The 25,793-nt window shown below is 46.5% G+C and overlaps 1 protein-coding gene and 1 long non-coding RNA gene across 3 annotated transcripts; one reads left to right on the top strand and one right to left on the bottom strand.

Annotated features, from left to right (window-relative positions):
• Nucleotides 1-511: 511 nt before the first annotated feature.
• LOC110520544 lies at nucleotides 512-23,369 on the bottom strand. The gene is made up of 4 exons (XR_002472999.2): nucleotides 23,253-23,369; nucleotides 23,090-23,167; nucleotides 1,103-1,277; nucleotides 512-939 (listed from the first exon to the last, which is right to left on the bottom strand). It is a non-coding gene; the product is annotated as an uncharacterized LOC110520544 (long non-coding RNA).
• fhl2a (four and a half LIM domains 2a) lies at nucleotides 9,433-23,529 on the top strand. Of its 2 annotated transcripts, none has more exons than XM_036975112.1 (6): nucleotides 9,433-9,560; nucleotides 18,754-18,929; nucleotides 19,314-19,488; nucleotides 22,136-22,305; nucleotides 22,645-22,831; nucleotides 23,295-23,529. In XM_036975112.1, the coding sequence occupies exons 2-6, from the start codon at nucleotides 18,774-18,776 to the stop codon at nucleotides 23,444-23,446; spliced, it is 840 nt and encodes a 279-aa protein (XP_036831007.1). In that variant the 5' UTR covers nucleotides 9,433-9,560; nucleotides 18,754-18,773; the 3' UTR covers nucleotides 23,447-23,529. The 2 variants fall into 2 exon arrangements, with proteins under 2 accessions (XP_036831007.1, XP_036831006.1); XM_036975111.1 differs by lacking the exon at nucleotides 9,433-9,560 and adding an exon at nucleotides 14,201-14,547.
• Nucleotides 23,530-25,793: the final 2,264 nt, after the last annotated feature.

The following is a 25,793-nucleotide window of genomic DNA, read 5'->3' as shown; positions in this document are numbered from 1 at the left end:
GTGACGACCATTTGCCTCATTCTGGGCGATCTCTCCTTCAGCGCGATCTCTCCTTAGAGTTGATCAGGCTGTTGATTGTGGCCTGTGGAATGTTGTCCCACTCCTCTTCAATGGGAGTGTGAAGTTTCTGGATATTTGGTGGGAACACACTGTCATACACGTCATTCCAGAGCATCCCAAACATGCTTATTAATGGGTGACATGTCTGGTGAGTATGCAGGCCATGGAAGAACTGGGAGACATGGGGCAGTGATTTATCATGTTGAAACATGGGGTGACGGCGGTGGATGAATGGCACAACAGTCAGCATGCCAATTGCACACTCCCTCAAAACTTAAGACATCTGTGACATTGTGTTGTGTTAAAAAACTGCACATTTTACAGTGTAATGATCATGCTATTCAAACAACTTATTGATATGCCACACCTGTCAGGTGGATGGATAACCTTGGCAAAGGAGACATGCTCACTAACAGGGATGTAAACACATTTTTTAACAAATTTGGAGAGAAATAAGCTTTTTGTGCACATGGAAAACTTCTGGGATCTTTTATTTTAGCTCTCGAAACATGGTACAAACACTTTATATGTTGCGTTTATATTTTTGTTCAGTATAATATCAAATCTAATATAACTAGCCTGATGTAGATTTAATTTAATCCAAGTGTTTTTAAGAGACACATTTGTACAGAGAGAACAACAGCTATGGCATGAAGTGAGAGGTGGATAACATGCTCAGTATGCATTGACACCAGAGGAGGCTGGTGGGAGGAGATGTGTGTATATGATATACGAGTGTCCTCTTGGGTATACCCATTTCAGTATGGATGTCCTCTCTGTTGTGGTCAACCCTGGAGAGGAGATGTGTGTATATGATATACGAGTGTCCTCTTGGGTATACCCATTTCAGTATGGATGTCCTCTCTGTTGTGGTCAACCCTGGAGAGGAGATGTGGAACATGTAGAAAACAGTAGAAATAAAGAAAAACCCTTGAATGAGTCGGTGTGTCCAACGCTTTGACTGCTACTGTACGTATGTTAATGCTTGGCTAGAACAAAAGCCTGCATCCATAACAGCTCACTCAATGTTCTCCAAAATTACCTCTGATTGCTCATTTGTGTCCCTCCTCCTTGTGACCTTGTGTCACGGCCGGTCCATCAAAGCAATTTCTATCAGGGGATCCATGTCAGTGTGCTGGAGCTCTGGCCGGTTCAAAGGTTGAAAAGGTTCCCCTTGCAGGGGATCAGCTGGGCTCTGGTGTAACCCAGGGATGGGCCTGTTTGGGGGGGAAATGATTAACGGTGGTCTGGTGATGACGGAGGCTGGGCGCCCTGACCTTTCCGTCCTGGCTGTATTTGCGGCATCGGTAAGCACCAGGCTTTAACAGCACCATGGATCCTGGTAGTGCCCAGACAGCTGCAGCGTTACCCCCCCGGCTGGGCTTATCGACTGGGCTGGTAGCCCAGGGATGAGGATACATGGGGGCCAGCGATGGGATGGGGGGGGTTGAGGGGGTGTAGAGTAGCATGGGGGAAAGGGGATGGTGTGGGGAGGGGAGGGAATTAAGGGCTGGAACGAGGACGCATTGAGCTGGGCGAAGAGATGGGGTGGGGACGGGGAATTGAGGGGTTGGGAAGAGGGTCAAGGGCTGGGGCCAGGAATGGGGCTGGAGCCAAGCGCTGGGGCTAGGAGTGATATGAATTGTGTCAATATAATGTCAACATAAGCATCCTGGCATTGGCAGTGAATGAAATGAATGAAACATGACAGAACATCAATTAGTGAGTGTGGTAGTCGGGTTGACTTTAATTCCACACAGTGATTATCAGCATTACAGTCTAATTCACAGCTGAATCTCAGCACACACACACACCACGTAACCTCTCCGATACGCTCCCACAGCACACACACACCACGTTACCTCTCCGATACGCTCCATCACACACACCACGTAACCTCTCCGATACGCTCCATCACACACACACACCACGTTACCTCACCGATACGCTCCATCACACACACCACGTTACCTCTCTGATACGCTCCATCACACACACCACGTTACCTCTCCGATACGCTCCATCACACACACCACGTTACCTCTCTGATACGCTCCATCACACACACACCACGTTACCTCTCTGATACGCTCCATCACACACACCACGTTACCTCTCTGATACGCTCCATCACACACACCACGTTACCTCTCTGATACGCTCCATCACACACCACGTTACCTCTCTGATACGCTCCATCACACACACCACGTTACCTCTCTGATACGCTCCATCACACACCACGTTACCTCTCTGATGCGCTCCATCACACACACCATGTTACCTCTCCGATGCGCTCCATCACACACACCACGTTACCTCTCTGATACGCTCCATCACACACACCACGTTACCTCACCGATACGCTCCATCACACACACCACGTTACCTCTCCGATACGCTCCATCACACACACACCACGTTACCTCTCCGATACGCTCCATCACACACACCACGTTACCTCTCCGATACGCTCCATCACTCACACCACGTTACCTCTCTGATACGCTCCATCACACACCACGTTACCTCTCTGATACGCTCCATCACTCACACCACGTTACCTCTCTGATACGCTCCATCACACACCACGTTACCTCTCTGATACGCTCCATCACACACCACGTTACCTCTCTGATACGCTCCATCACACACCACGTTACCTCTCTGATACGCTCCATCACACACACCACGTTACCTCTCCGATACGCTCCATCACGCACACCACCACGTTACCTCTCTGATACGCTCCATCACACACACCACGTTACCTCTCTGATACGCTCCATCACACACCACGTTACCTCTCTGATACGCTCCATCACACACCACGTTACCTCACCGATACGCTCCATCACACACCACGTTACCTCTCTGATACGCTCCATCACACACACCACGTTACCTCTCCGATACGCTCCATCACACACCACGTTACCTCTCTGATACGCTCCATCACACACCACGTTACCTCACCGATACGCTCCATCACACACACCACGTTACCTCTCTGATACGCTCCATCACACACCACGTTACCTCTCTGATACGCTCCATCACTCACACCACGTTACCTCTCCGATACGCTCCATCACTCACACCACGTTACCTCTCTGATACGCTCCATCACACACCACGTTACCTCTCTGATACGCTCCATCACTCACACCACGTTACCTCTCCGATACGCTCCATCACACACACCACGTTACCTCTCTGATACGCTCCATCACACACCACGTTACCTCTCTGATACGCTCCATCACTCACACCACGTTACCTCTCCGATACGCTCCATCACACACACCACCACGTTACCTCTCCGATACGCTCCATCACACACACCACCACGTTACCTCTCCGATACGCTCCATCACTCACACCACGTTACCTCACCGATACGCTCCATCACACACACCACGTTACCTCTCTGATACGCTCCATCACACACACCACGTTACCTCTCCGATACGCTCCATCACACACACCACGTTACCTCTCTGATACGCTCCATCACACACACACCACGTTACCTCTCTGATACGCTCCATCACACACACCACGTTACCTCACCGATACGCTCCATCACGCACACCACGTTACCTCTCCGATACGCTCCATCACACACACACCACGTTACCTCTCTGATACGCTCCATCACACACACCACGTTACCTCTCTGATACGCTCCATCACACACACCACGTTACCTCTCTGATACGCTCCATCACACACACACCACGTTACCTCTCTGATACGCTCCATCACACACACCACGTTACCTCACCGATACGCTCCATCACACACACCACGTTACCTCTCCGATGCGCTCCATCACACACACCACGTTACCTCTCTGATACGCTCCATCACACACCACGTTACCTCTCTGATACGCTCCATCACACACCACGTTACCTCACCGATACGCTCCATCACACACACCACGTTACCTCTCTGATACGCTCCATCACACACCACGTTACCTCTCTGATACGCTCCATCACACACCACGTTACCTCTCTGATACGCTCCATCACACACCACGTTACCTCTCTGATACGCTCCATCACACACACCACCACGTTACCTCTCTGATACGCTCCATCACACACACCACGTTACCTCTCTGATACGCTCCATCACACACCACGTTACTTCTCCGATACGCTCCATCACACACACCACGTTACCTCTCTGATACGCTCCATCACACACACACCACGTTACCTCTCTGATACGCTCCATCACACACACCACGTTACCTCACCGATACGCTCCATCACGCACCACGTTACCTCACCGATACGCTCCATCACACACACCACGTTACCTCACCGATACGCTCCATCACACACACCACGTTACCTCTCCGATACGCTCCATCACTCACACCACGTTACCTCACCGATACGCTCCATCACACACACCACGTTACCTCACCGATACGCTCCATCACACACACCACGTTACCTCACCGATACGCTCCATCACACACACCACGTTACCTCACCGATACGCTCCATCACACACACCACGTTACCTCACCGATACGCTCCATCACACAGCACGTTACCTCACCGATACGCTCCATCACACACACCACGTTACCTCACCGATACGCTCCATCACACACACCACGTTACCTCACCGATACGCTCCATCACGCACCACGTTACCTCACCGATACGCTCCATCACACACACCACGTTACCTCACCGATACGCTCCATCACACACACCACGTTACCTCACCGATACGCTCCATCACACAGCACGTTACCTCACCGATACGCTCCATCACACACACCACGTTACCTCACCGATACGCTCCATCACACACACCACGTTACCTCACCGATACGCTCCATCACACACAGCACGTTACCTCACCGATACGCTCCATCACACACACCACGTTACCTCACCGATACGCTCCATCACACAGCACGTTACCTCACCGATACGCTCCATCACACACACCACGTTACCTCACCGATACGCTCCATCACACACACCACGTTACCTCACCGATACGCTCCATCACACAGCACGTTACCTCACCGATACGCTCCATCACACACACCACGTTACCTCACCGATACGCTCCATCACACACACCACGTTACCTCACCGATACGCTCCATCACGCACCACGTTACCTCACCGATACGCTCCATCACACACACCACGTTACCTCACCGATACGCTCCATCACACACACCACGTTACCTCTCCGATACGCTCCATCACACACACCACCATGTTACCTCACCGATACGCTCCATCACACACACCACGTTACCTCTCCGATACGCTCCATCACACACACCACGTTACCTCACCGATACGCTCCATCACGCACCACGTTACCTCACCGATACGCTCCATCACACACACCACGTTACCTCACCGATACGCTCCATCACACACACCACGTTACCTCTCCGATACGCTCCATCACACACACCACCATGTTACCTCACCGATACGCTCCATCACACACACCACGTTACCTCTCCGATACGCTCCATCACACACACCACGTTACCTCTCCGATACGCTCCATCACACACACCACGTTACCTCTCCGATACGCTCCATCACACACACCACGTTACCTCTCTGATACGCTCCATCACACACACCACCACGTTACCTCTCCGATGCGCTCCATCACACACACCACGTTACCTCTCCGATACGCTCCATCACACACACCACGTTACCTCTCCGATACGCTCTGTGAAGTAACGTGGTGTGTGATGGAGCGTATCCACGTTACCTCACTGATACGCTCCATCACACACACCACGTTACTTCTCCATCACACACCACGTTACCTCACCGATACGCTCCATCACAAACACCACGTAACCTCACCGTTACGCTCCTATCTCATGATAAGCTGTAGTTCATACTATTTACCAAGAGAGTTTTCTTCGTAGCTGTGTATTTACCACCACAAACCGATGCACTAAGACGACACTCAATGATCTGTATAGGGCCATATGAAAACAAGAAAATGCTCATCCAGAGGCGGCACTCGTAGTGGCCGGGGACTTTAATGCAGGGAAACTTAAATCCATTTTACCTCATTTCTAGCAACATGTTAAATGTGCAACCAAAGGGAAAAAACTCTAGACCACCTTTACTCCACACACAGAGACATATACAAAGCTCTCCCTCGCCCTCCATTTGGCAAGCAAAAACTAAAGCAGGAAGCACCAGTGACCCGGTCTATAAAAAAGTAGTCAGATGAAGCAGATGCTAAACTACAGGACTACAGCACAGACTGGAACATGTTCTGGGATTCTTCCGATGGCATTGAGAGGTACACCACATCAGTCACTGGCTTCATCAATAAGTGCATCGATGACGTTGTCCCCACAGAGACCGTACGTACATACCCCAACCAGAAGCCATGGATTACAGGCAACATGCACACTGAGCTAAAGGGTAGAGGTGACGCTTTCAAGGAGCGGGATTCTAACCTGGAAGTTTATAAGAAATCCCGCTATGCCCTCTGACGAACCATCAAACAGGCAAAGCGTCAATACAGGACTAAGGTCGAATCATACTACACCGGCTCCAACACTCGTCGGATGTGACAGGGCTTGCAAACTATTACAGACTACAAAGGGAAGCACAGCCGCAAACTGCCCAGTGACACAAGCCTACCAGACAAGCTAAATGACTTCTATGCTTGCGTCGAGGCAAGTAACACTGAAACATGCATGAGAGCATCAGCTGTTCCAGACGACTGTGTGATCACATTCTCCATAGCCATTGTGAATAAGACGTTTAAACAGGTCAACATTCACAAGGCCACAGGGCCAGATGGATTACCAGGACTATTACTCCGAGCATGCGCTGACCAACTGGCAAGTGTCTTCCAATTTGCATACCGCCCCAACAGATCCACAGATGATGCAATCTCTACTGCACTCCACACTGTCCTTTCGCACCTGGACAAAAGGAACACCTATGTGAGAATGCTATTCATTGACTACAACTCAGCGTTCAACAAAAAATTGTCAAAGACTCCAGCCACCCTAGTCATAGACTGTTATCTCTGCTATTGCACGGCAAGCAGTACCGGAGCGCCAAGTCTAGGTCCAAGAGGCTTCTCAACAGCTTCTACCCCCAAGCCATAAGACTCCTGAACAGCTAATCAAATGTCGACCCAGACTATTTGCATTGCCCCCTCCCCCCCTTTATTCTGCTGCTATTCTTTGACTCTGTACCGATACCCCCTGTATATAGCCTCCACATTGACTCTGTAACGGTATCCCCTGTATATAGCCTCCACATTGACTCTGTACCGGTACCCCCTGTATATAACCTCCACATTGACTCTGTACCGGTACCCCCTGTTTATTGCCTCGCTATTGTTATTCTACTGCTGCTCTTTAATTATTTGTTACTTTTATTTCTTACTTATCACATATTTTTCTTAAAACTGCATTGTTGGTTAAGGTCTTGTAAGTAATCATTTCACTGTAAGGTCTACACCTGTTGTATTCAGCACATGTGACAAATCAAATTTGGATCACACACCACATTACCTCCCCGATACGCTCCCACGGTCAATCAGGGATACTGTTGGCCATAATCAACACACACACCTCCTGTTGATTAACATCACAAGTAGTTTACAAATATAGCACTTGAGTCGCACAAGGGGATCCCATTCCTTCCCTTCTTGACAGTGACCAGGAAAACCTGCTATCATCATCATCATCATCATCATCATCATCATCATATGAGAGAGCGAGAGAGAGAGAGAGAGAGAGAGAGAGAGGCAGGGAATGTGAGAGAGGATGATCGAGATGGATGGATAGGGAGAGACAGGGTAGGACATAGAGAGATTCTCTGAAAGCTATCTCAGCGGAGGACAGTGCTCTATAACATTTAACTCACGGCATACTTTCCATCTTAGCATCACGTCAAAGAGCCATAATGTCATGGGGTACACAACAGTACAAGTGTGTGTGTAGGTAGTAAATCATACAACATTAGAAGAAGGACTAAACTGTTTAAATGATTAAACTGTTTAAATGACTGTACTGTTGCAATCTGGGCTCAAAACGAATAAAAAATGTCTCATGACAGGATTGTTCTTTGTGAAAACAACACAAACTAACAAAAATGGAGGAAGGTCTGTGAACTGGGATTCTGGAACAATCCTGGGAGATGTGTTGTTCCTGGCTTTCCTCTCTGTGAAAAATGGGATACAGAGTTAGTGGAGGGATGAAAGGATGTTGGGATTAGATTGAGGGAGGGAGAGAGAGGGTCTACAGGGATGGAGAGGGTTACTCAATCAGAATATTAAAAAGGGAGGGAATGGTAAGGCTGGATCTGATATATACAGGGAGGGGGGGGGAAGGAAGAGAGAGAGAGAGAGAGAGAGAGAGAGAGAGAGAGAGAGAGAGAGAGAGAGAGAGAGAGAGAGAGAGAGAGAGAGAGAGAGAGAGAGAGAGAGAGAGAGAGAGAGAGAGAGAGAGAGAGAGAGAGAGAGAGAGAGAGAGAGAGAGAGAGAGAGAGAGAGAGAGAGAGAGAGAGAGAGAGAGAGAGAGAGAGAGAGAGAGAGAGAGAGAGAGAGAGAGAGAGAGAGAGAGAGAGAGAGAGAGAGAGAGAGAGAGAGAGAGAGAGAGAGAGAGAGAGAGAGAGAGAGAGAGAGAGAGAGAGAGAGAGAGAGAGAGAGAGAGAGAGAGAGAGAGAGAGAGAGAGAGAGAGGTCTACAGAGAGAGAGAGAGGTCTACAGGGAGAGAGGGGTCTACAGGGATAGAGAGGGGTCTACAAGGAGAGAGAGGGGTCTACAAGGAGAGAGAGGGGTCTACAGGGATAGAGAGGGGTCTACAGGGATAGAGAGGTGTCTACAGGGAGAGAGAGGGGTCTACAAGGAGAGAGAGGGGTCTACAGGGATAGAGAGGGGTCTACAGGGATAGAGAGGTGTCTACAGGGAGAGAGAGGGGTCTACAGGGAGAGAGAGGGGTCTACAGGGAGAGAGAGGGGTCTACAGGGATAGAGAGGGGTCTACAGGGATAGAGAGGTGTCTACAGGGAGAGAGAGGGGTCTACAGGGAGAGAGAGGGGTCTACAGGGATAGAGAGGGGTCTACAGGGAGAGAGAGGGGTCTACAGGGAGACAGAGGGGTCTACAGACACGGAAATTAGCGTAGTTAGTAGTTGTGTGTGGTTAGTGAACTACAATGCAATGCCTTACAAGGCCAAAGGGCAGTTGGTGTGGCAGAGTGACAGTGTGTGTGTGTGTATGTCGAGAGAGAGAGAGAGGGTTTTATCTCTGTAGGGCCATTGTATTTATAGCCCATTTCAACCCCCCCCCCCCTCCTCACCCCCCAACCCCCTCCTCACTCGCTCCACAATTAGTTGTCTATGGGTGGGGTAATCCAATCAGGAGTGACTACAGCTCGCCCTCTGTTCACCGGTCTCAGTCTGAGCAGACTCCTCACAGACACACACCCTCCACAGACAGAAAGGTAGGACTCAGCACTGTCCACTCCTCTACCCATCCATCCCTTCTTCACTCCTCTTCTTTCTCCTTTTCTGGGACATAAACTTTTAATTCCTCTCATCCTCTCACACGCCCATTCCCTCTCTCCACCTGAGCTCTTATCCCTCTCCTTAATCATGTTCTCTTTCTTTCTTTCTATCTTTCCACCATTCATCCATCTGATTACCTCTTCTTCTCTACCACCTGAAACAATCACCCTCCACTCAGCTCAAACAATAACTCCCAACCTCCTCCTAAATCTCCACAACTCTCTCTCTCTGATTACGGTTATTCAGACCTTGAACACTATGATTGAACTTCGGCTTTGATGCGTGACATTTGACCTAATTTCTCCACTGACTAACTCAACTTTAGCTTGATAGATTTATTTTGTTAAAGAAATGTGCCACTGTCACTTTGAATTAGAGGTAATCAGTTGAGCTTCAGTCAGTATCAACTACTTCTCTATGATACAGATTACATGCATGATCAAACTAGGTATCTTAAAGATGCGTTTCTGTGTCCTCGAAAAGCCTGACCCTACTGTCCTGCATTCACTGTGCCTTGGAGAGGAAATTATTTTGGATGTAGAGGACTTTGTTTTAAATGCTATTATTTAGCAAGGCAAGGTAAGGTAATAATTTCAGCAGATTTACATTGTCACAATGTAGATACAAGATTCATCAGTCAATGTATGCATGTGTGTGTGAATGTGTGCGTGTGCGTGGCAGAGCCTGTCTATGCTATGCTGTAATATCTAATGCAAGAGGATAAGTGTAGGTGTTATCAGTGTGCCTGGATACTGTGCTGACAGACATGGCTGACAGACAGACAGGGCAGACAGACAGGGCAGACAGACAGGGTCTAATTTGCTCTGTGCCTATCTGCCAATTATCTATACCCTATAGTTATGGTTAGGAGTGGGTAGTGGTATGGGCGAAGGGGGGTACATTTGGGGAAACAGAGTTCCACCCCTTTAGACTGAGAGACAGCTGGAGGATGGATGGGTGAGGAGGGAGGGTTATGGTGTTGAGGGGAGGAGAGAAGATGGATGGGTGAGGAGGGAGGGTTATGGTGTTGAGGGGAGGAGAGGAGAGAGGATGGATGGGTGAGGAGGGAGGGTTATGGTGTTGAGAGGATGGATGGGTGAGGAGGGAGGGTTATGGTGTTGAGGGGAGGAGAGAGGGTGGATGGGTGAGGAGGGAGGGTTATGGTGTTGAGGGGAGGAGAGAGGATGGATGGGTGAGGAGGGAGGGTTATGGTATTGAAGGGAGGAGAGAGGATGGATGGGTGAGGAGGGAGGGTTATGGTGTTGAGAGGATGGATGGGTGAGGAGGGAGGGTTATGGTGTTGAGGGGAGGAGAGAGGATGGATGGGTAAGGAGGGAGGGTTATGGTGTTGAGGGGAGGAGAGAGGATGGATGGGTGAGGAGGGAGGGTTATGGTGTTGAGGGGAGGAGAGAGGATGGATGGGTGAGGAGGGAGGGTTATGGTGTTGAGGGGAGGAGAGAGGATGGATGGGTGAGGAGGGAGGGTTATGGTGTTGAGGGGAGGAGAGAGGATGGATGGGTGAGGAGGGAGGGTTATGGTGTTGAGAGGATGGATGGGTGAGGAGGGAGGGTTATGGTGTTGAGGGGAGGAGAGAGGGTGGATGGGTGAGGAGGGAGGGTTATGGTGTTGAGGGGAGGAGAGAGGATGGATGGGTGAGGAGGGAGGGTTATGGTATTGAAGGGAGGAGAGAGGATGGATGGGTGAGGAGGGAGGGTTATGGTGTTGAGAGGATGGATGGGTGAGGAGGGAGGGTTATGGTGTTGAGGGGAGGAGAGAGGATGGATGGGTAAGGAGGGAGGGTTATGGTGTTGAGGGGAGGAGAGAGGATGGATGGGTGAGGAGGGAGGGTTATGGTGTTGAGGGGAGGAGAGAGGATGGATGGGTGAGGAGGGAGGGTTATGGTGTTGAGAGGATGGATGGGTGAGGAGGGAGGGTTATGGTGTTGAGGGGAGGAGAGAGGGTGGATGGGTGAGGAGGGAGGGTTATGGTGTTGAGGGGAGGAGAGAGGATGGATGGGTGAGGAGGGAGGGTTATGGTATTGAAGGGAGGAGAGAGGATGGATGGGTGAGGAGGGAGGGTTATGGTGTTGAGAGGATGGATGGGTGAGGAGGGAGGGTTATGGTGTTGAGGGGAGGAGAGAGGGTGGATGGGTGAGGAGGGAGGGTTATGGTGTTGAGGGGAGGAGAGAGGATGGATGGGTGAGGATGGAGGGTTATGGTGTTGAAGGGAGGAGAGAGGATGAATGGGTGAGGAGGGAGGGTTGTGGTATTGAGGGGAGGAGAGGGGATGGATGGGTAAGGAGGGAGGGTTATGGTGTTGAGGGGAGGAGAGAGGATGGATGGGTAAGGAGGGAGGGTTATGGTGTTGAGGGGAGGAGAGAGGATGGATGGGTGAGGAGGGAGGGTTATGGTGTTGAGGGGAGGAGAGAGGATGGATGGGTGAGGAGGGAGGGTTATGGTGTTGAGAGGATGGATGGGTGAGGAGGGAGGGTTATGGTGTTGAGGGGAGGAGAGAGGGTGGATGGGTGAGGAGGGAGGGTTATGGTGTTGAGGGGAGGAGAGAGGATGGATGGGTGAGGATGGAGGGTTATGGTGTTGAAGGGAGGAGAGAGGATGGATGGGTGAGGAGGGAGGGTTGTGGTGTTGAGGGGAGGAGAGGGGATGGATGGGTGAGGAGGGAGGGTTGTGGTATTGAGGGGAGGAGAGGGGATGGATGGGTGAGGAGGGAGGGTTGTGGTGTTGAGGGGAGGAGAGAGGATGGATGGGTGAGGAGGGAGGGTTGTGGTGTTGAGAGGATGGATGTGGGATCTTTGTCTTGCTCAGTAAATATATTAAACTTATCTCAAGTCAATGTAATTACAGGTTTAATTATGATAGTGAAAAACAAAAGACATTTTAACTTAAGGTGATGGCGTAATGAGAGTTTAACTGCTCAGGTTTGTGAAAGTCATAAAAAATCTTCATAATTGAGTGTGTTTGTGTGCGCGTGTGTGAGATTCAGATGGGTTCTCCAGCATTGCATAACACAATTACGGCAAACCCACACATGTGACAACAGCACAGACAGCACTCAATCCCATCACAGACATATGATCCAATCATTAACAGAAAAATACTTGATTCAATCATCCACTCAGAAAATCATTGCCTCACTAGTCAAAACCTGCATTTCATCATACCCCAGAGCCAAGGGTCGAACCATGACACAGCATGTACTTCCCAGGAGTTCAGCACACTTGTACTTACATTGTATGACACTTGTATTACAAGTAGAAGCAAAGTACTGTACATGTCTGACAAAAGTTAAGAAATACCCTCTATTCCTCCACATTGAGGTGTTCATTCTGCGCACGCGTGTGTGTGTGTGTGTGTGTGTGTGTGTGTGTGTGTATTAGTCAGGTGGTTGGTGTCTGTCATTAGCTTCGCTGGTATGGGTGACATCGAAGAGAACACAGAGCCCCGTCTCCAACAGCTGTCCACTGTTTAAATAGCTGCAGATTTTATTAGGGCTCAGTTTCTCTTTTATTTTAGGACCAAGATGAACCCTGAGTTAAGTGAGTTAGAGAGAGAGACAGCCAGACAACGAGAGAGAACGAGAGAGAACAAGAGAGAACGAGAGAAAGAGAGAGCGAGAATGGATGGATGGATGGATGGATGGATGAGGGGAAGTAGAGGAGAGGAAGAGCAACAGCGATGGAGAGACTGGGAAAAGGGATTAGAGGGAGAGTCATTATTACCGGTAGATAGGATAGTAAATCTATTCCTCTTTAAACTTGAAGACAGAGAACAGAAAATTCCTCTGACTTCCTGTTTCAATCTAATTTGGACCAATACCAAGACCCTTCTCTAGCCCTTTAACATATGCAGTCTTAGTTTCGATTCTTGTTTGGACCTCTATTCTTGAGTAAGAAGTGGTATATCTGAGGATCTCATACACAAAGGCTGTAATACATGAAGAACATACCATGATATTACAGGGGATTTAGTCCAGAGAAAGGGGGACCGAACGAGGTAATGAGGAAATGCAAACAGAAAAATAGAGAGTATCGGGTTAGAAAAACAAGGGAAAGCAAATACAGAGAGAGAGGGGGTTAGGGACAGGGAGAGAGGGGGGGTTGGGGACAGAGAGAGAGGGGGTTGAGGACAGGGAGAGAGGGGGGGTTGGGGACAGAGAGAGAGGGGGTTGGGGACAGGGAGAGAGGGGGGGTTGGGGACAGGGAGAGAGGGGGGGTTGGGGACAGGGAGAGAGGGGGTTGGGGACAGGGAGAGAGGGGGTTCGGGACAGGGAGAGAGGGGGTTCGGGACAGGGAGAGAGGGGGTTCGGGACAGGGAGAGAGGGGGTTGGGGACAGGGAGAGAGGGGGTTGGGGACAGGGAGAGAGGGGGTTGGGGACAGGGAGAGAGGGGGGGTTGGGGACAGAGAGAGAGGGGGTTGGGGACAGAGAGAGAGGGGGTTGGGGACAGGGAGAGAGGGGGTTGGGGACAGGGAGAGAGGGGGTTCGGGACAGGGAGAGAGGGAAGAAGAGATCTAGCGAGAGATGAGAGGGTGAATAAGAATACGAGGGAAAGAGAGAAGGAATTTAAGAAAGTGAGGGGGGACATTCTCAAGTTCTCCTGTTTTTCCTTTGCCTCCTTATATGGTCAAACCATGACGGTGGAATCAGTGGGCAAGAGGGGAGTAGGTCAGAACTCAGAAAGAAAGAGAGAGAGAAGAATGAGAGCAAGAGGAAAGTGGTGAGAAGTGTAGAGGAGAGAGGTATGCAGCGTCGTGTGCATGGGACACTGGGGACTTCCAGAGGCAGCCGGCCACACACGCGTACAAACACACACACACACACACACACAGGTCAGCAGAGTGACAGGCCAAACACAGAGAGGGATAACCAGAGGTTTATCAGGGGCTGGACTGCTGGCAGCTGCAAAGCGTGAGTAGACATTCTTCCAGTGTGCCGTGTCACACACACTGTGGGAATCTGAGCTGTGTTGTGGTGCGTTGTGATGCTGACAGCCGGAGGTGAGGTGATGGATGACTGACTGCATGGTGACATAGTGAGTGTTGGTATGCGCAGGGGCGAAGGTCCCCTGTCTCTCTCTAAGTACGATTGATAGATAGAGCTATTAATAATGTTCCTCTCATCTGTCACCCTGCAGCTGTCACACCAACAGACAAAAGACTGACACACAGAGGTCAAAGACTAAACCCTCTAGAGAGACATACTGTACACTAAAGTACAACTTGATCCTACAACTGTCAGCAATATAACACTGGCTCAAAAGATGACAGGCAGATGTGTATTGGGATTTCCTCAATGTCTTGTCAATTGATCTCTATTGTGCTATATTGCATTGCCTCCACTTTGCTTGAATTTGAAATGCACGTTGTGGATATTATATTCATTGCAGTGACAGGCAAGTGAATTGAGATCCAGTTCTCATTTACTATAACAGACTGATTGTGAGAAGGATGTATCCTCGCTGTTCCTACTCAATGTCAGGAAGCGGATATCTCTGTATAAAACACTGACACAGAGAAGGCCAACAGACACACTTGACTTTTACAAGCTGGCTTCTGTTCATCTCGTTGGACTCTTAAAAACCTACTTACAAAAGTATGCAGGTCATGGATCAAGGTTCTTGACCATAACTTGAATGAGCCATTTATCCCCCTAGAGTCGATGCCCGTGGAAATTCAATTAGCATAATTAAAATATCCCATAGAAATCAATTAGCATAATTAAAATGTCCCATAAAACCCCATAAAAATCTGACAGTTTAAACTAGAGATATCTGTTAAACTAGAGATATCTGATAAACTAGAGATATCTGTTAAACTAGAGATATCTGTTAAACTAGAGATATCTGATAAACTAGAGATATCTGTTAAACCAGAGATATCTGTTAAACCAGAGATCTGTTAAACGAGAGATATCTGTTAAACCAGAGATCTTTTCTTTGCATTGGATGCATCTCAATTCACCTCATCCTCTGATGTTGCACTTCCGCATCTAAAGCGGTGTTCATCAGACCATGAGACATCCCGAAAATCAGTCTTCTTACAAAATTGTCCGTAGTGTCCTAACGTCGCCTCTATGGAAAGATGAGACTCTCACAACATAAGAGTCTTGGTACTCGTCTGAAGTTGGTACAGCCGATCTGCCAACTTCTGTCTGTAGCGTCCCAACAGTTTGGGCTACACACAAATATAGAACACATGCAGTACTAGTCAAAAGTTTGGACAGTATTTTCTACATTATATAATAATAGTGAAGACATCACAACTATAAAATATTACATATGGAATCACGTAGTAACCAAAAAAGTGTTAAACAAATCAAAATATATTTTACATTTGAGATTTTTCAAAGTAACCACCCTTTGCCTTGATGACAGTTTGGCACACTCTTGGCATTCTCTCAAATCAGCTTCACTTGGAATGGTTTTCCAACAGGCTTCAAGGAGTTCCCACATATACTGAGCACTTGTTGGCTGCTTTTCCTTCACTCTGCGGTCCAACTCAATTGGGTTGAGGTTGGCTGATTGTCGAGGACATGTCATCTGATGCAGCACTCCATTACTCTCCTTCTTGGTCAAATAGCCCTTACACAGCCTGGAGGTGTGTTGGGTCATTGTCCTGAGAACAACAAATGATAGTCCCACTAAGCGCAAACCAGATGGGATGGTGTATCGCTGCAGAATGCTGTGGTAGCCATGCTGGTTAAGTGTGTCTTGAATTGTAAATAAATCACAGACAGTGTCACCAGCAAAGCACCCCTACACCATCACACCTCCTCCTTCACGATGGGAACCACACATGCAGAGATCATCTGTTCACCTACTCTGCGTTTCACAAAGACACAGCGGTTGGAACTAAAAATCTCAAATTTGGACTCATCAGCCCAAACAAGTCTCTTCTTCTTATTGGTGTCCTTTAGTAGTGGTTTCTTTGCAGCAATTCAACCATGAATGCCTGATTCACACAGTCTCCTCTGAACAGGTGATGTTGAGATGTGTCTGTTACTGTTTTGCTCTAGGTTTCCCACAGGCCTCACAATACTTGTCTGAAGGTCCCCCGGTACCAGTTGAAAATAATTATGGAAGTATATATGGAGATGGTTTAGTGCCAAAAATAAGGAGGAAATAATATATACAGTGCCTTCCGAAAGTATTCGGCCCCCTTGAACTTTGCGACCTTTTGACACATTTCAGGCTTCAAACATAAAGATATAAAACTGTATTTTTTGTGAAGAATCAACAACAAGTGGGACACAATCATGAAGTGGAACGACATTTATTGGATATTTCAAACTTTTTTAACAAATCAAAAACTGAAAAATTGGGCGTGCAAAATTATTCAGCCCCCTTAAGTTACTACTTTGTAGCGCCACCTTTTGCTGCGATTACAGCTGTAAGTCGCTTGGGGTATGTCTCTATCAGTTTTGCACATCGAGAGACTGAATTTTTTCCCCATTCCTCCTTGCAAAACAGCTGGAGCTCAGTGAGGTTGGATGGAGAGCATTTGTGAACAGCAGTTTTCAGTTCTTTCCACAGATTCTCGATTGGATTCAGGTCTGGACTTTGACTTGGCCATTCTAACACCTGGATATGTTTATTTTTGAACCATTCCATTGTAGATTTTGCTTTATGTTTTGGATCATTGTCTTGTTGGAAGACAAATCTCCATCCCAGTCTCAGGTCTTTTGCAGACTCCATCAGGTTTTCTTCCAGAATGGTCCTGTATTTGGCTCCATCCATCTTCCCATCAATTTTAACCATCTTCCCTGTCCCTGCTGAAGAAAAGCAGGCCCAAACCATGATGCTGCCACCACCATGTTTGACAGGGTGGATGGTGTGTTCAGGGTGATGAGCTGTGTTGCTTTTACGCCAAACATAACGTTTTGCATTGTTGCCAAAAAGTTCAATTTTGGTTTCATCTGACCAGAGCACCTTCTTCCACATGTTTGGTGTGTCTCCCAGGTGGCTTGTGGCAAACTTTAAACGACACTTTTTATGGATATCTTTAAGAAATGGCTTTCTTCTTGCCACTCTTCCATAAAGGCCAGATTTGTGCAATATACGGCTGATTGTTGTCCTATGGACAGAGTCTCCCACCTCAGCTGTAGATCTCTGCAGTTCATCCAGAGTGATCATGGGCCTCTTGGCTGCATCTCTGATCAGTCTTCTCCTTGTATGAGCTGAAAGTTTAGAGGGACGGCCAGGTCTTGGTAGATTTGCAGTGGTCTGATACTCCTTCCATTTCAATATTATCGCTTGCACAGTGCTCCTTGGGATGTTTAAAGCTTGGGAAATCTTTTTGTATCCAAATCCGGCTTTAAACTTCTTCACAACAGTATCTCGGACCTGCCTGGTGTGTTCCTTGTTCTTCATGATGCTCTCTGCGCTTTTAACGGACCTCTGAGACTATCACAGTGCAGGTGCATTTATACGGAGACTTGATTACACACAGGTGGATTGTATTTATCATCATTAGTCATTTAGGTCAACATTGGATCATTCAGAGATCCTCACTGAACTTCTGGAGAGAGTTTGCTGCACTGAAAGTAAAGGGGCTGAATAATTTTGCACGCCCAATTTTTCAGTTTTTGATTTGTTAAAAAAAGTTTGAAATATCCAATAAATGTCGTTCCACTTCATGATTGTGTCCCACTTGTTGTTGATTCTTCACAAAAAAATACAGTTTTATATCTTTATGTTTGAAGCCTGAAATGTGGCAAAAGGTCGCAAAGTTCAAGGGGGGCGAATACTTTCGCAAGGCACTGTATATTTCCTGATCTTTATTCTCTCTCTCAGATATAGGACAGACACTTCAGAACAAACTCTCTTTAGATGTTTTGGGGGACTGTCTGTTGTTCCATGTAGGACTGTCTGTTGTTCCATGTAGGACTGTCTGTTGTTCCATGTAGGACTGTCTGTTGTTCCATGTAGGACTGTCTGTTGTTCCATGTAGTAAATATGTTATTCAATGTGTTCCTATGGGTAGTAAGGCCCACTGATTTTTTATCAGATATTTTTATTGAAAAAGTAAGGCCCCCCTGGCTTAGACATAGCTGTTATGGGTTATACAGTAGTAGGACAAATAATATTTTCAAACTCTCTCTCTCCCCTTGCCTCAGTTGGGATTCCCGGTGCAAAGATGACAGAGCGCTATGACTGCCACTACTGTAAGGAATCCCTGTTCGGGAAGAAATACGTCCTGAGAGAGGAAAACCCATACTGTGTCAAATGCTACGAGAGCCTGTACTCAAACACCTGTGAGGACTGCAAGAAACCCATCGGCTGCAACACCAGGGTAGGAACACACACACACACACACGTACACCAGGGTAGGAACACACACACACACGTACACCAGGGTAGGAACACACACACACACACGTACACCAGGGTAGGAACACACACACACACACGTACACCAGGGTAGGAACACACACACACACACACACGTACACCAGGGTAGGAACACACACACACACACGTACACCAGGGTAGGAACACACACACACACGTACACCAGGGTAGGAACACACACACACACGTATGCATTGCATGACACATACAAATAGGGATGAACCACTAGCACTGTCTCTCATTGTGTTTACCTTCCATCCAAGAACATTGTCAAAGCATGCTGTCTGATATAAAGACTGAAATTGTCCCTCTGATGCCTCCATAGGACCTTTCCTACAAGGACCGCCACTGGCACGAGGAGTGTTTCCAGTGCTTCCAGTGTAAACGCTCTCTGGTGGACAAGCCCTTCTCCACCAAGGATGACCAGCTGCTCTGCACTGAGTGCTACTCCAATGAGTACTCCTCCAAGTGCCACGAGTGCAAGAAGACCATCATGCCTGGTGAGAACCTACATTCATCTAATCTACATATAGTAAACACACACACACAGGCATTTGCATGCACATGGGCATGCACACACGGACGTGCACACAGGCATGTACACAGACTAATCTTGGACTATCACAACGTACACAAACCTTCATAATGGTTGCAAACACAATTTAGATCTGCCCTTATAAAAACAAAATGAAATACCAACAAACACAGCTTCCCATGAATCTTCAGGAAGTTATTTACAGACCTGACATTTTGAGTTGATCTGTTTGAGTAGTAGCAGTAGTACCAGTAAAAATAGAAGTAGTAGTACCAGTAGTAGTAGTAGTAGTACCAGCACCAGCAGTGGTAGTAATACCAGTAGTAGTCGTACCCGTAGTAGTAGGTGTAGTAGTAGTAGTAGTAGTACCAGCAGTAGTAGCAGTGTCAGTAGTAGTAGTAGTAGTAGTAGTAGTGCCAGTAGTAGTAGTAGTAGTAGTGCCAGTAGTAGTAGTAGTACCAGCAGTACCAGTAGTAATACCAGTAGTAGTAGTACCAGCAGTAGTAGTAGTGCCAGTAGTAGTAGTAGTAGCAGTAGTAGTAGTAGTGCCAGTAGTAGTAGTAACAGTAGTAGTAGTAGTGCCAGTAGTAGTAGTAGTAGTGCCAGTAGTAGTGCCAGTAGTAGTAGTAGTGCCAGTAGTAGTAGTAACAGTAGTAGTAGTAGTGCCAGTAGTAGTAGTAGTAGTGCCAGTAGTAGTGCCAGTAGTAGTAGTACCAGTAGTAGTAGTAATAGTAACAGAATTAGTAGTACCAGTATTAGTAGTAGTAGTGCCAGTAGGCGTAGTAGTACCAGTAGTAGTAGTATTAGTAGTACCAGTAGCAGTAGTAGTAGTGCCAGTAGTACCAATAGGCATAGTAGTACCAGTACCAGTAGTAGTAGTAGTACCAGTACCAGTATTAGTAGTAGTACCAGTAGTAGTAGTAGTAGTACCAGTAGTACCAGTAGTAGTAGTAGTACCAGAATTAGAAGTACCAATACCATTATTAGTAGTAGTAGAGCCAGTAGGCGTAGTAGTACCAGTAGTAGTAGTACCAGTACCAGTAGTAGTGCCAGTAGGCGTAGTAGTACCAGTACCAGTAATAGTTGTAGTAGTAGTAGTAGTACCAGTAGCAGTACCAGGATTAGTAGTACCAGTACAAGTATTAGTAGTAGTAGTGCCAGCAGTAGTAGTAGTAGTACCAGTAGTAGTAATAGTAGTAGTAGTAGTAGTACCAGTACCAGTAGTAGTAGTAGTAGTAGTGCCAGTAGTAGTAGTGCCAGTAGTAGTAACAGTAGTACCAATACCAGTAGTAGTCGTAGTAGTACCAGTACTAGTCATAGTACCAGTATTAGTAATACCAATACCAGTAGTAGTCATAGTAGTACCAGTAGTAGTAGTGCCAGTACCAGTAGTAGTAGTAGTAGTACCAGTAGTAGTAGCATAAATCGTAGTACCAGTAGTCGTAGTAGTAGTAGTACCAGTAGTAGTAGTACCAGTAGTAGTAGTAGTAGTAGTAGTACCAATACCAGTAGTAGTAGTAGTACCAATACCAGTAGTAGTAGTACCAGTACCAGTAGTAGTAATACCAATACCAGTAGTAGTCATAGTAGTACCAGTAGTAGTCGTGCCAGTACCAGTAGTAGTACTGGTAGTACCAGTAGTAGTAGCAGAAATTGTAGTACCAGTAGTCGTAGCACCAGTAGTAGTACCAATACCAGTAGTAGTACCAATACCAGTAGTAGTAGTGTCAGTAGTATTAGTGTCAGTAGTAGTAGTACCAGTAGTAGTAGTACCAGTAGTAGTAGTACCAGTAGTACCAGTAGTAGTACCAGTAGTACCAGTAGTAGTAGTAGTAGTACCAATGGTAGTAGTAGTGGTGGTAGTAGAAAGTTTTGGATGATTCTAACTAATCTATGTCTTTAAATATCATAATTTCCATAATTCCTTGGGATGGTGCTTCTCTCAGACAGACAGACAGACAGTCAGTGTAACTCTACTCTGGTGAGGTCTGGGGTGCAGCAGAGCAGAAACACTGAATGTACTGTAGATACTGAATACATTTGCTCCAGACTTCCTTGAACACAACAATGCCCCTCTGTACCCACTGTGTTTGTATACAAAGACCGAGAGATTGAAAAACAGATTCTATCTCAAGGCCATCAGACTGCTAAACAGCAATCACTAACTCAGAGAAGCTGCTACCTACATTGAGACCCAATCACTGGACACTTTAATAAATGGATCACTAGTCACTTTAATGAATACAGCTGCACAGTATTGTCTCTTATCGATGGTGATTCTGATATCGTTTAGGGCCTTTAGGACTTGTTAGATATTACTGCACTATCGGAACTAGAAGCATAAGCATTTTGCTATACTCACATTAACATCTGTAAAACATGTGTATGTGACCAATAAAATTTGAATTTAATTAATTTTTTAAAACCCAGGAAGTATTTTAGAGAGCAGCTCTGAGGGGGCAGACAGTGAGGGACTGTGTGTAACCCAAGGACTGAGTAGCATGTGTGTCCTCTTTCGCACTCTCCATTCTCTATACTTCTTAATTCCTTTACCTACCCATCCATCCCTCCACTTTCCCCTCCCTCCCTCTCTCTCCCTCCCCTTCATTCAGGCTCCAGGAAGATGGAGCATAAGGGTAACAGCTGGCATGAGACCTGCTTCACCTGCCAGCGTTGCCAGCAGCCCATCGGCACCAAGAGCTTCATCCCCAAGGAGAACCACAACTTCTGTGTGCCCTGCTACGAGAAACAGTTTGCCATGCAGTGTGTGCACTGCAAGAAGGTAGGTTTAAGGTCATAATATTAAGTGTAAATACTGTAGTATCTCTTCCTCACTTTTTCTGTCCTCTAAAGTGGCGTATACATCAGAGAGATAGAAAACAGGGCTCTTTCTACAACTACTGAAAGACTGGCTGTGAATCTGGCAAGCTAGAATAGAGCAAGAACGATTAGTACTTTATACGTCCACAAATGTCCTCAGTATTCACGTGGCAATTTATTGAATGGATCGCTTAACCGCTAAAATCTGGTATCTGTTGGTGCCTGGTGTGTAGCACTTGGTTGGTGTGTATGTGCTTATTTGTGTGCAGTCACATTTGACCTAACTCTCTCTCTATAATAGCCCATCACTACTGGCGGGGTGACCTATCGCGACCAACCCTGGCATAAGGACTGCTTCCTGTGCACCGGCTGCAAGCAGCAGCTGTCTGGCCAACGCTTCACCTCCCGTGACGACTTTGCCTACTGCCTCAACTGTTTCTGCAACCTGTATGCCAAGAAGTGTGCTTCCTGCACCACCCCCATCAGTGGTAAACTATCTATCCATCTGGGTGTGTTGCAGATACACATTTTCTGCTCACGCACTGATGATCAGATCTTTACAACATGTGGAACAGTGCTTAGTGTATCAGGAACTAAAGGGAACATGACAGAACGATCCGATCATCTGTGCAGACCCGCGAGGAAATTGTATACCCGTCTCTAACAGAATGAGTCAGTCAGCCAGTTAGATAGCCACTTTTAAATCAGTCCTAACTTGTAAATCAGGAAGTCAGTCACTTACTCACCCCATCACTCTGTCCACTGTGGCCCTGTTTGAATCCTTACTAAAGTTCTCCACCTTTCCTCCTTCCCCAATCACTGATCTGTGGAAATGGAGAAAGCAAGATACAGTATAACTGCTCTATGGTTTCCTTCATTTATGTTTTAGGATGCAGAGACATCCTTCACCTTTTGATAACAGCATGTGTTCATCTCTCCCTTTTCTCTTAGGTCTGGGTGGCAGTAAGTACATCTCGTTTGAAGAGCGCCAGTGGCACAACGACTGCTTCAACTGTAAGAAGTGCTCTGTCTCCCTGGTGGGCCGGGGTTTCCTCACCGAGCGTGACGACATCCTGTGCCCCGAGTGTGGCAAAGACATCTGACATCTGGCAGGCAGCGAGTGGCCGACACGTCTGATTGGAAATTAACGAAACAACCAGGAAGTAACAACGACCTATCAGAGCACAACTGAGTATCATTGTATATATATATATATATACAGTTGAAGTCTGAAGTTTACATACATCTTAGCCTAATACATTTAAACTCAGTTTTTTACAATTCCTGACATTTATATCCTAGTAAAGATTCCCTGTCTTAGGTCAGTTAGGTTCACCACTTTATTTAAAAAATGTGAAATGTCAGACTAATAGTAGAGAAAATGATTCATTTCAGATTTTATTTCATTCATCACATTCCCATTGGGTCAGAAGTTCACATACACTCAATTAGTATTTGGTAGCATTGCCTTTAAATTGTTTAACTTGGGTCAAACGTTTCGGGTAGCCTTCCACAAGCTTCCCACAGTAAGTTGGGTTAATTTTGGCCCATCCCTCCTGAGCTGGTGTAACTGAGTCAGGTTTGTAGGCCTCCTTGCTCTCACACGCTTTTTCAGTTCTGCCCACAAATCCAGTTCTGCCACTCCAATATCTTGACTTTGTTGTCCTTAAGCCATTTTACCACAATTTTGGAAGTATTCTTGGGAACATTGTACATTTGGAAGACCCATTTGCGACCAAGCTTTAACTTCCTGACTGATGTCTTGAGATATATATATCAATATATCCACATAATTTCCCTACCTCATGATGCCATCTATTTTGGGAAGGACACCAGTCCCTCCATCCTGCAGCAAAGCTGCCACCCCCATGCTTCACGGTTGGGATGGTGTTCTTCGGTTTGCAAGCCTCCCCCTTTTCCTCAAAACATAACAATGGTCATTATGGCCTAGCAGGTATATTTTTGTTTCATCAGACCAGAAGACATTTCTCCAAAAATGACGATCTTTGTCCCCATGTGCAGTTGCAAACCGTAGTCTGGCATTTTTACGGCAGTTTTGGAGCAGTGGCTTCTTCCTTGCTGAGCGGCCTTTCAGGTTATGTCGATATAGGACTCGTTTTAATGTGGATATAGATACTTTTGTACCTGTTTCCTCCAGCATCTTCACAAGGTCCTTTGCTGTTGTTCTTGGATTGATTTGCACTTTTCACACCAAAGTACGTTCATCTCTAGGAGAAAGAACGCGCCTCCTTCCTGAGCAGTATGACGACTGCGTGGTCCCATGGTGTTTATACTTGCGTACTATTGTTTGTACAGATGAACGTGGTACCTTCAGGCATTTGGAAATGTCTCCCAAGGATGAACCAGACTTGTGGTCTAAAAAGATTCTGAGGTGTTGGCTGATTTCCCCATGATGTCAAGCAAAGAGGCACTGAGTTTGAAGGTAGGCCTTGAAATACATCCACAGGTACACCTCCAATTGACTCAAATGATGTCAATTAGCCTATCAGAATCTTCTAAAGCCATGACATCATTTTCTGGAATTTTCCAAGCTGTTTAAGGCACAGTCAACTTCGTGTCTGTAAACTTCTGACCCACTGGAATTGTAATACAGTGAATTGTAAGTGAAATAATCTGTCAACTGTTGGAAAAATGTATTGTGTCATGCACAAAGTAGATATCCTAACCGACTTGCCAAAACTATAGTTTGTTGTCAAGAAATTTGTGGAGAGGTTGAAAAATGAGTTTTAATGACTCCAACCTAAGTGGATGTAAACTTCCGACTTCAACTGTATATATATATATATATATATATATATATATATATATATATATATATATATATATATATATATATATATATATATATATATATGACATATGAACACAAGATACTGGTCGCATTCCCCTTCTCAGACGTCGCATGCATCAACCAATGATTGGGTGGCACGTCATCGACTGGGCAGTCCGGCATCAGATTGCCTTAACATCATGTGGTTTGCTAATACGTAAAATACCTATCCGGGCGTTGCAAGATCTTGCATGCATCAGCAACACCTGGGCAGAGGAACACACTCGTTATTAGGCTACTAACCCCATATACACTATATGAGTTCAAAAATATACATGACAATGTTTTTTGGAGTGCAACAGCAAATGTTGCTTTCTGCATGCCCTGGCTTAATACATCACATAGTTAGAGGTTTTACACATCAATGTCTGTCATAATTATAAAGAGTCATATATTCAGAGTTTATGTATTGAAAGGAATATTTCCCCTGAACTACACAATTATTGCAGTCATTGTGTAATTTGGGTGCCAAATACCTTTAAGATTTTAAAGGCTATCTACTGGTGTGTATGAGGGAGAATAAGTCCCAAAGTTGCGAAAATGTGAACTAACTCAAACAGGTTTACCGGGCATTTACACTGGTGCAAAGTTTGTAATGT

This window comes from Oncorhynchus mykiss, chromosome 3, assembly GCF_013265735.2.
Source record: "Oncorhynchus mykiss isolate Arlee chromosome 3, USDA_OmykA_1.1, whole genome shotgun sequence".
NCBI lineage: Eukaryota > Metazoa > Chordata > Actinopteri > Salmoniformes > Salmonidae > Oncorhynchus > Oncorhynchus mykiss.
The sequence above is the reverse complement of the archived record's forward strand: the minus strand, read 5'-3'. Positions and strand labels throughout refer to the sequence as shown.

Bases quoted from the DNA above. Each gene is read 5' to 3' on its own strand.
- fhl2a (XM_036975111.1), top strand. From the start codon at position 14,397: ATGGGACACTGGGGACTTCCAGAGGCAGCCGGCCACACACGCGTACAA. The intron at 18,930-19,313 runs GTAGGAACACAC...ATGCCTCCATAG, and splicing joins CCATCGGCTGCAACACCAGG to GACCTTTCCTACAAGGACCG. The intron at 22,306-22,644 runs GTAGGTTTAAGG...TCTCTATAATAG, and splicing joins AGTGTGTGCACTGCAAGAAG to CCCATCACTACTGGCGGGGT.